This window comes from Lathyrus oleraceus, chromosome 4, assembly GCF_024323335.1.
Source record: "Lathyrus oleraceus cultivar Zhongwan6 chromosome 4, CAAS_Psat_ZW6_1.0, whole genome shotgun sequence".
Taxonomy (NCBI): domain Eukaryota; kingdom Viridiplantae; phylum Streptophyta; class Magnoliopsida; order Fabales; family Fabaceae; genus Lathyrus; species Lathyrus oleraceus.
This window is the reverse complement of record NC_066582.1, coordinates 42350233-42362285: the sequence shown is the minus strand read 5'-3', so window position 1 is coordinate 42362285 and position 12053 is coordinate 42350233. Positions and strand designations below refer to the sequence as shown.

Genomic DNA, 12053 nt, shown 5'->3' with positions numbered 1-12053 from the left:
GAACGAGGACACCGCTTGGGCTTAGCGGTTAGTATAGTTGGACTCTCTGGTCTATTTACAAAGCACAAAAGAGGGGCCCAAAACACAAAACCGCGGCGCCAAAAGATTTCCAGAAGTCTGCAAAAACCAGAACGTTCGTCAATGGCGGTTTTAGGCCTTTCGACTTCCACTCTCCCCTCCTTCTATCTTCGCTCTACAACCATTCACCGATCCAACCCTTCCACTATCCCTCGCTCCTTCCTCGCCCACCCTCCTTCTTTCCCTACCTTCACTCTTTCCAATCCACACTCTCAAATCGCAGTTGTCTCTTCTGATTCCAAGGCCACTTCATTTGACCTAAGTGCCCCAGATTTGGACAACAGCGGCGGCGGCGGAAGTATCAAAGGTAACGGAGACGATTTTGGCGGCGGCGGAGGCGGCGGTGAAGGAGGAGGCGGAGACGATAGTAACAAGGGAGAGGAAGGATCGAACGGAGATAAAAGGAAAATGGCTTTGTCAATGTCTCAGAAATTGACTCTAGGTTATGCTATTCTCGTCGGAGGTATATATATCTCTGAAATGCCAACGTTTTATCATCGTTACTAAATCCTAGATTCTAATCCCTTACCTACTTTAGTTAATTTTTTTTTGTATTTTCTTTCAATTGGATTGTTTTTAAGTGAATGAATTTTTTTTATGAACAAACCGTTTGATTCAATGCAATTTGTAGATTTACAAATTAGTTACATGTATGAAATATACCAAGAGATTTGAAGATTTGCAAAGTGTACGATTTTCTGTGAAGCACTGATGATGTTTCTTTGAAGCACGGACACTAGACACACCAGATACTGACATTGACACAGGTCAATACCGATAATAATTTGAAAAAATGAATAAATTTAACGTAATCACGAGACACACTTTTTTTTCTTCCAGATGTGTTAGTGGTACAGTGATGTTTTTCATAACTTAATTTTATTACTATGAATTTATAGAGATCTTATAAACCTATAGTTGCATTTTGATAATTTCAATGTTGATTAGTTATGAAGTCGGTTGAGTTTGTAGTTTGATAAGATTAACTTGTAGAATAAGTGAATTGTGAATAATAAGTTTGTTTTATTATTTTGCCTAATTTGTGTGTAAAGTACCCAATTTAACGAATCAGACTTGTCTTTTTTACAGAATGATTCATACGGTTAACAAACATGATTTAGTGTGTTCTTTTCCAGAACAATTCATTATGTAAATGAAAATGATTTAGTGTTTTTTTTGGGTGTTATGGCATCTATGTAATGATATATTTATCGGTTTTGACAGCGGGTGGTGTAATGGGCTATCTGAAGAGTGGCAGCAATAAGTCACTTTTGGCTGGTGGTTTGTCTTCTGCACTGCTGTTTTATGTTTTCACCGAACTACCCGGAAGACCTGTTCTTGCATCATCTGTGGGCCTTGGTTAGTGACTTCTGAACTGACTAGTTTGTCAAGATATCCTCATGATTGATAAAGCCTCTCAGAAGAAGCTCGTTTACATTTAGTAGATATATGATGCATTTCTCTTTGTGCTTTATTGGTTAAAACCTGTCTGAACAAGTATGAATTAGTACTTTTGGTTAAAATCTTGAGGCGGAAAGATTGCCATGGATAAATCCTGGAGCTCTTTTGGATATGAATTGCAATGCATTGCTATTTGGTTATCCCTGATCTATATACATTATTTTAAGGTTTTATAGAACCTACCAAAGGCCAAAGTCGAATTAAGTTGCAAGTTCTTCAACTAGTTATGGATGAAATGATGATGATGATGGCACCATTCCATTGTTACACGATTATAGTTAGAAATTGTAGTTCACACGAGTTTCTTTGCTTTGAAGTTTATGACAATTCCAAATCACATTCATAATATTGATGCCTTTAACACTGAAATCCATTGTGGAGTTTCTCAAGTTCGGTTCCTGAATTCTATTTTAATATAGCATGCAAACCCTAATTTGTTTTCAGTGTTGAGTTAGTTTACTCTCCTGCAAGTTTGATAATCTTATGATCAAATTCAATTGATATTTACAATGAAGTTTCATGTGAAATTGTTTCCTTCTCTTATATAGGTATATCTGCTGCACTTCTTTCGGTGATGGGTTCTCGTTTCAAGAAATCAGGGAAGGTCTTTCCAGCAGGTGTTGTGTCCCTTGTGTCACTCATAATGACAGGTGGTTACTTGCACGGAATTATGCGTAGTAGTTCGCACTAGAATGTAAATAAAATAAAACAGTGAGATATCCTGTAAACCTCGCCATCTTCGTTGTTAAACTTGTGGTTTGTACTGTAGACCTGTGGTTTATGTTTGTCATACTCAGAACATTTGAAATAAAGATGATGAATGTGAAACACGCATTGCTCTTTTTTTTCCTGGTTGTGTTTGAACCTATGGTTGTGCTTTTAGAATTGTTATTTTGTCAACAGATTAAATGCAGAAACCCAGTGAAAAAGATTGAGTGTAATAAACCCCAAGGAAACAAGTTAAATATGATTGGACAATCCATTTAACGTTTTTTTAAGCAAATTGAAAATTTTAACACTGATTTATTAAAATTTGAGGGATAGGATATAACAAGATTTGTTGTTCACTATTTGATCTATCTATAATTTAAGAAATGTAAATCTTGTGGAATACTCAATATTGACTCTTTATCTTTTTCAGTCACATTTGGTTTCACTTTATATAATATTTTGAACTGATTTTATTAAATATGGTTTAAAACAAAACTAGCCCATCCAACTTTTTGTAGTTTCATTTTTGAAATCTCATCACTTATTCTTTGTTGTCTCAAACTTCTCCATCATCTTCTCCCGTTTCTTTATTCTTCTTCTTTCTTTACTCACACTCTTTCATTTTTAAGATCCATTCTTTTAACCTCCACCTTCTTTTTTTCTTCTAACCTTTTTTTTCTTTTGATACAACAAAACAAACATGATTCTCTCTTCTATTCTTTTTATAAAAGAAATCATTTTTCGACGGCTATGGCATTTTCGACAGTTATACGGCAGTGTGCGGTTTTGCTATGGTAGATTTGTGGTGACGACAACACGTTTTTTTGCGCGAGTGTGGTTGTGATCGAATTCGAAATGGTTGTGTTTTATCGACCGAAATGACAATGTAGTGAGTTATTTTATCTCACAATGCATTTTTACTTGGTATAGTGAATGTGGTTGATTAAATGGTGAAGATTCAAGAGATGTGTGTGAAAGGAGTTGTGTTTACTTCATCTGTTGTTGCATTAAACACACAGTCGAAGAATTTTTAAGTTATAGTTGATGAGACATGGTTTTCAGATCTGAATTTTCACAAGGGAATCACAGGTTATCACATGCGATTTTGATGTGGTTTATAGGGATTGAATGATGTGTTATTTCTTGCCATGTGGTTCACATATTTCAGGGAGCAACAATAGTTTTGTTCAACAATTAACTATTTAAATAGAGTGTATAAGATATTCATAAATTTTAATTTCCGATGTGTATCTAAACCCCTGAGATCAATGTAACTAAACTCCTACATGTGTATCATGGATTTAGATTTCCTCTTTATGTGAGAGTCTAATGTTGTTGAAATTTATAATCGTTGCAGTTCTTAGTATGTTTATGTATTAGACTGTGTTTGTTTGTTTCTGATTTAGAATCACCAAATCCCTGATGTTGAATTTCATTTAATTTTTCATCTCCATTACATGTTTGATGAAATGCATATCTTTTATTTGAATGAATGTTGCATGCTAACGATGATAAATTGTTTGAATGTTGGAACTAATCTTTTTGTTGTAAGTAGGTTCATGTTGGTTCATTGATACATGATGATCTTTCCTGTATGGGTGACTCCTCATCACGCCGTGGACAACCCTCAAGCCACACTATCATGATACAATGTTGTCGAAGAAATGCGGTCAAGACAAGGTAAAAGGCCCTACATGTTATTAGTTAGATAATAGTGCATAATAAGACATCAAGACTGTCACAATTTTATTTGATCAGTGTAGGTGATGTTGCTAATGTTATTGGTTATGGTCACCTTGGAGATGGTAATATGCATTTAAATGGTTTTGTTCCTCGGTACGACGACAACGACAAGGTAGCTTAAACAAACAAGTTTTGCAGATTTTGTCATCAAATGCAGATTGTGGTATCATCTTTCGACATGGTTGCTAGTTATGGAGCAATCGAACCATAAACAACTCTTATTTTACGCACAACAATTAAACGAACTTATGTGATGTGTCTTCTTTCATAGAACGTCTATGCTCGAGTTTTGAAATAATCTTTGTTTTTATTTTAAATAATCTCACTTTTATAGTATGATATGACCATGTTCATGAACAATGTTGTTTTCTTTGACTTTCACTTTGACCGATCTTCTATGGTTTAATTATGAAACATTGTATTCTCAAGTCTCACTATAAATAGTTTATACAATTTGCATGGAATCGCACATGTACAAATCTTCGTCAACTCTACTCAATCATTGGCAAATGGCATGAATTGACCAAAACATCATTGACAATATCCTAAAAGGCAATTATAGTCCAAAATCCAACCTTTTTCAATAGAAATTATAAGTCTTATGGTTGACGTCATCAAGTTAATGTATTATTTGAAAAATTATGTCTAAAGATACATCACTTTGCAGAAAATTATTGTAAAGTGTTAAGATTAACAACTTGTTAAGTTGGTTTTTTTAATTGTAAACTCTTTAATATATAGTTTCGAAAACTATGATATTATTTCAATATCTTATATTTATTATAATTCGAAGAAAAACAAGACGCATCCAAAAGCATATATCGTCAAACAATCAGTCTCGTGCGTACTCGTGATTTTTTTATAAAATTAGTATATATTATCATAAAATTTATAGTAAATATATTTGATTACTTTGAAAACAAATTTAGTTAAATTTAAATGCACGTGAATAAAGTGTAAAATATAATTTATTTTATAATTTATTTTGAACAATCTTGATTTTATTTTATTTTTAAAATGACCCGGGATATAATACGCTAGATCTAGATAAGAAAACATTCATACATATTGCTTTTAATATATATTTGAGTATAATTTATCGTACAAAATAATATGAAACTGAGTTAAATGAAACTACTGATTCAAATATGTTGTGAGTCAATAAAACTTTAATAAATTTTATTTTTTCATGGAAATGATATGAAACAAGAAAAATGAAACTACTTATCAAATTATGAAGTGATTCAATAAAATTTTAATAAGTTTTGTTTGTTCATTTTATGAAAATTATATAAAACATGAAAAATAAAATTAATGATCAAAATATACAGCGAGTCAATAAAAATTTAATAATTTTTTTCTCGTATATTGGAAATTATATAAAATGGAAAAAATAAAACTATTTATCCAAATATTGAATAATAGAAATTTATTGATTTTTTTTTCAAATATGTGAAAAAGATTAAGTGAGTTTATTAAAAAAAGATTGAGTGGATACTTTAAAATTTTATTCTCTCTTATAAAATAATTATTTTATTTGTAAAAAACTAAAACGGAAGGTTTATCTAATACAAATTTTAATAGTTTATTTATCTAAAAAACTAAGTTTTGTTGTTTGAGATATTTTTGGAAAATCTGGGTTTTCGCCCTTCATCAGGGCCACCGTGCAGACCGTCCTCTGAATCCGTTTGGGTGACTCTTTTGTTTAGTTAGGTTGTTGTTACGGAGAGAGAGAGAGAGAGAGAGAGAGAGAGAGAGAGAGAGAGAGAGAGAGAGAGAGAGAGAGAGAGAGAGAGAGAGAGAGAGAGAGAGAGAGAGAGAGAGAGAGAGAGAGAGAGAGAGAGAGAGTAGGGTCTCAGAAGGAAAGAGAAAGAATAAGAGGTTGGGTCCTCACGTGAAACTCCCTCTTTGTCCTATTTCTCTTTGGCTCATCTTGCATTGACACGTGTCCTTCCATGTGGCCATTATCAACCATTTGATGCGTTGACTCCTCTTCCATTGACCTGATCCCAAGCAATGCTTCCCTATGCTTTCATGTGTAGAGTATGGGTGTTCACAGTGCAGTTTTGACGCTAAAAATCATCTGAACTACAAGAGAAAAAACATGTGGTTCGGTTGTTTTTTAGAGATAAAACTGAACCAAAACAAACCAAACAAATGCAGTTTGGGTTGGTTCGGTTGATTCAGTTTTTTACAAGATTTAACAATATAACTTTGTGTTTAGTCATTCATACATTACTAAATAACAACAAAAGTCATCATATTTAAATAAAAACTTCTCATTCAATATACAAAAATAAAATTAGACAAAAGTGGAATAAAAAAACATAAAATAGTAGCATAAAAATACCATAAATATTATAATAAAAAAGAAAAAATAGAGGAGAGGAGAGATTATAGAAGATGAAAAAGAAATAACATAAGAGATGCGAGATTAGAGAAGAAAAGTGCGATAAAAACGTAATTGGAAGAGAAATCAATAAGATGAAAATGAGAAGATGAAAAGTAAAGAACATAAGAGAGGAGAGATTATAGTAGAAGAGGTGAGATATATATGACAAAGAATATGAGAAGAATGCACGATACTACAATGAGAGATTTAAAAAGGTTGGAATTAAAACCCTAAGTGTGAGTAAAAGAATATTTGTAAGGTTGAGGCATAATAGATTTGAGTTTTAGGTTGGATGTGAGATAAGTGAAGTCTGAGTTGTAACATGATGCAATTTAGTTTGGTTTAGTTCGGTTTGCAAAATACAAACCGCAAACCAAACCAAATCGTGCAGTTTTGTTAGAAAATGATCCAAACACATCCGAATTAATTGCGGTTTTTTGTGGTTTCGGTTTGGTTTGGTTTAGTTTATGATTTTCTATTGTGTTGGTTCAGTTTTAAACACCCCTAGTGCATAACACCCCTTTACCATTTGATCCTCTAATCATCTGATCTATAGGCTAAGGTTTAGTTAACTTCAGTTAACTCCCTCTAAGGCCTTGACCAATGTTAGGGCCCACTTATTGGGCTTGCATTTCTATGAGCGCCACTATAATTGCTTGTCATCACCTTTTTATTTATTTATTTTATATTTTATAAGTTGGACCTTGGACCATTTTGAATTTTTTATCACCACCACCCATATTGCTCTTGTTGGGTTTTATTTATTTATTATTATTATTATTTTTAATTTGTCACACTTAATTAAATAAATAATTAATAATATAAATAAATATTTTTAATAACTTGAAACCTTGATCCATTGTCAAGGGTTCATTTTTTAAACGCACTTTCGAAATGATTAACTATTATCAAATTTCTTTCTAAATGAAGCATTACGTTAAAAAAATTGTAATAAAATCGAAAGAAGAGGGACATTGGAGTTTTACACTTCATGAAAATCTTGAACAATCAGACATGAGGCACACATCTTGTTCCTACTGAACATTTGTTGTCCGCAAATAAATTGCATAAACGCTTGGAATGAAAAAGGTATGTCAGAGTTTTACATTATATGAAAATCTCAAATAATCAGCCCTGGTGTAAACGTATTGGTCCTACCGAGCATTTGTCATTCTCTTAAAAAAAATTCAACCCATCAAAACTATTTTCACACTCTCGCGCGATCGAAAACCTTTTCAAAATGGACACTGTTTAGTTTGTTCTACTGCGACACAAACGAGCGCTTTGAGCCTCCAATCGCGAGCATAAACAACGTTTAACCGCTGAAGTGCGATCTAAATAGTCATTCAATAAACTCAACCAACCAATACGTAGTTTTCTACAAAGAACTACATAGTTTTGAATTCCTTATTGTACCTGAGGATACGTAGGGGCGAGACCCACAATCTCGTCAAACACCCTCTTAAAAACATTTTTGTAACCCTTTTTTATTTCCCTTTTCAATCTTTTATCACTCGAAAAAAACAAATGACATACGTTAACATTCAATCACAAATCTAACTAAAAGGTTCTCGTTGAGTACAATGGATGTGGGAGGTGCTAATACATTTCCCACGCATAATCGACCCTCAAACCCGAATTTGGTTGTCATGACTATTTTCTCTTTATTTTATGGATTGTATCAATCTCTCTCTCTCTCCCTCTCTCCCTTTCTCTCCCTCTCTCCCTCTCTCTCATTCTTTGGAATGAATAAAGTTTGATGACGATTTTATTCAATCATTTAAGGAGCGCGCGAACACTCGTAGGTCATATTTTTCGCGATGTGACACATATCACCTGCCTCAGTGGCTGTTTGCGGAGTAACCTTTGTAGTAGTGAAGCCTCCGTCTTAGAAGGACGAGACACATCAGTCATCTTAGAAGGATGTGACACATCTGTCTCCGCCTTCATTTGTATGCAATCCTCAATTACTGCAAGAACACCCTGAAGCGCCGCGAAAAATACAGAGTCGCCATCGGATTTTATTTATTCTAAAGGAAAAGGAAATTAGCGATAAAACCCCAAATGAGAGAAATTGTCTCGCAACCAAGAGCGGATTCGGAAGTCGGTTATGCAAGGGGGAGGTATTAGCACCCCTCACATCCATGGTATTCCATGGGAACCACTTGCTCGTATCAAATGCGTATGGATGTTTATTTATCTGTAAGTTGCTTGCTATTGTGAATGAGTTGAGAGATGGGATGGAGAGAAAATAAGTTTTAATTTAGTATGCTCGCCAAGGATTTGGGCCCTCGTGCCTACGTATCCCCATACGTGCAATAGGGAAATCAGAGCTTGGTAGTTCGACTCAAAAATGGCGTATTTGTTTGGTTGTTTTTACTGAACAGTATTGATGTTCGCGCGCTAGTGTTCACTTGCTTGTAGACTCTGTCATGGGAGCAGAAAGTATTTGCTTGTTTGCGGTAAAGTGGATACGCTTAGTTTGCACTCTAGAAGTTAAACATTACTTGCTCGCACATGGAGGCTTAAGCTTCGTTCACGGTAGAACGAAAATAACACATCCTTATTGAAAGGTTTTGAAGAGAGTTCGCTAAGGCAAAAGATGATTTGATTTGTTAGGGTTGATTTTATGCATGGAGACAAGCATTAAACCCTTGGCTAGATACAGCCAACGGTCCAATAACTCGGGAGTTGAGAGGATAAGTTATCCTAACCACTCTTTTTCATCCAAAAGAGATTTGATTATGAAAGGAGTTTGGCAAGTTTAATCGTTGGAACTTAGAGGGAGACAAGTCTCTAACCCTTGACTAAGTACAGTCAACGATCAAAGTACTTGGGAATCGAGAGGACAATAGAGTCCTAACTATTCTTTTTCTTCCTCATAGCGCCTATATTTAACTTGTTTGAATGATTAGATGTTTTAAGGGGGGGAGCCAAGTGTCGGGTCCTCAGGCTAGGTACGACCGACAACCCAATTACTTGAATGTTGTGTACAAACACGTACACCCCATTTGCATTCCAATTTGTTATGAAAAGGTTTTGAAAACGGAACTTGACGTTGAATCGAGTGTTTGCATTTATTATGAAATAGTGAGTGAAGAATGGAGGTAAGATAGAATAAGATTGAGAAGAGAATGGATAAGAGATGTAAATGATGGATCTTGGAGTGAATGGAGAATGTTTGACGTTGGATCAAGCATTTACGTTGCAATGGTGTGATTTTTATTTGGAAAACGACTTGATGTTGAATCAAGTACCTTTTGTTTCTTTTGAAATGCTTTGTTTATCGTTTTGTATTTTATCTTGATTATTAACATGTATGGTAAACTAAGCTAGAAAGCGATAAAGCTAAGCTATTACATGATTAGGGGAGGGGGGACATTTAACCCACAATGAGGGGATGGATCCACACAATACAACACAAAGACATGAGAAGAAAACTACACTTTACAAATTATAAAAATAAAAAGAATAACTTGTAGGATGGTTTGGATCTCTCATTCACATGCCACCACAAAAAAATACTATGGTTAGTATGCATTAATAAAATGGAAATTAAATGCTAATTCAAGTGAATGAGATTGTATGATCATAATATGATGTGGTGTAGTGGTGATGATGAACAAACATATACCAAATCAAATTAAAATGGAAATTTCAATTTAGCCATTAACCATAAACAAAAGATAACCAAGTCACAATGAGATTAATCGCGTACATGAGACTTAACATGGCAAATCAAATGAAATTCTAAACATGGCATGGTTAATCATATGAAAATTAATTCTGGAAAATTAAGAAGCTAAACCTAATCTAAAAGTTGATTAAACCTAACTTCTAATTAACCATATATTTAATCCTAACTAGGGTTTAATCTAATTATTACTCATTACAAGGTTAATCCTAATATTTCTAATGAATTATGAACTAACCTAATTACAATCTAAATTAACAAATCAGCTTCAAGATTAACCACAAAAAGAAATTAAAATCTAAATTAACTTGAGATTAATCATGGATTGGGAAAGAATTAAATATGAACACAGGTTATGGGGTGCAAAACGAATTAAGGGTGTGGACAAGAATTGCTTGGGCCAAAGGCCCAAGTTTTCACGAAAAGAACCCTGAAACCGGGTTTCCCATGACAACAACACTCATTTCTTCTTCAGATCCAATCGCTCCGTAACGAAACAAAGCTACCTCTCGGCATCGCGAAACCGACGAAAACTGGGATTTCGTTCTTGCGCGAACACCGATGGATGACCATGAATTCAATTTCGCTTTGCTTGCTGATGCGTGAAATGGAAGAACGGACGAAGGGAGGAAAGAATTACCTTAAGATTCTGACGTGATGGTGTAACACCTCAAAATTTGCCCTCCTCTCTTGGGACTAGCTTAACATATTGCATATCATTTCTTAGGTCATTAGGCATTGCATAATTTCATATCATGTGGTTACATTGAGCAAGTCATCCTCCTAAGTCTTGGTCAGAAGATAAAAGGTTGATGTATGCAAGCCGAGGGTTTCATTGATTGAATTGATCATTAATCATCTGAGGATGTGTGGTACAAATTAGGGTTTCTTGATTCTCAAGGGGGTTGAGCTTCATCTTGGTTGCAAGGATACATCATCATCATCATGGTCTTGATATCATCCAAGAGATTGATCAGATACTTTGGGATTAGGGTTTTGACCACTGGTCAACCCTAATCAGTTGAATCATCTGTATTGTGCCAGTTAGGGCTTGTCAAGAAGATGAGGTTTTCAATGGATATGGGGATCATCATATGATTTTATTGAGCTTATGGAGGCTAGGGTTTCATCATTGAGCCATTTCATCAGGAGTTTGAGGCTCAAGTTGATCAGTGCATAGCCAGATTCATCTATCAGCCAGAAAAGTCAGCTGTGGTCAACTATGCCAAAGATGATGGATTTGGAGGGGGGAGAGAGTTAGAGACACTTCATTCATGTCCAAACAAGTTTCATTTGGCATTTCAAAGATCAAGAATGAAGAAAATAAAGTCAGATGGAAACTTTCCAAAAATAGAAAGTGACTTGTAATTGAAAACTGCCAAAAATGGAAAGTTTTTCTCCTCAAAATTACGTGTTCAAAAATGCTTCAAATGAAATTTTGTTCAACATGAAAGTTGTAGATCTTGCTCTCACCTTTCCAAAAAGTCCAAGAACATGAATTTCTCATGTGTGGTTGGCAAATTATGATCAAATCATTTTCAGAAAATGTTGAAATTCAAAGTGGCATAACTTTTGAATGGAATGGCCAAATTGGGTGATCTTTCTTTGAGCAAACCACATTTGACATGTACTATCACATTGCATCATCACATTTCATTGAAAACCTTCACATAAAAAGGTCATTTTTCAAGTGAACCATTTAAAAATTGGTGGGAAAAAAGGTCAATTTCAAAAATACAAGGCATTTGCATACCAAACCACTTCTAACACATCATAAACATCATTTTGGACTTGCTTGAATGGTTTTTGCACTGTTACATTGGCTGCATTGTGAAAAGGGCATTTTTGCCAAAACACATGAAAGTGCATTTCACTAATTCATTTGATTTTGCTAATCTTGATTAACAATTGGATTAGGAAGTGGTATATATGCTTAATTGTAACAGAATTCACATAATCACAATTCACTTTTCA

At 34.3% G+C, this 12053-nt stretch overlaps 1 protein-coding gene across 1 annotated transcript; it reads left to right on the top strand.

The window, feature by feature from the left end:
- On the top strand, positions 1-2387 carry LOC127138749 (protein FATTY ACID EXPORT 2, chloroplastic). Its single transcript, XM_051065255.1, has 3 exons — positions 1-541; positions 1303-1437; positions 2088-2387. The coding sequence occupies exons 1-3, from the start codon at positions 142-144 to the stop codon at positions 2228-2230; spliced, it is 678 nt and encodes a 225-aa protein (XP_050921212.1). The 5' UTR covers positions 1-141; the 3' UTR covers positions 2231-2387.
- The last annotated feature ends 9666 nt before the right edge of the window (positions 2388-12053 follow it).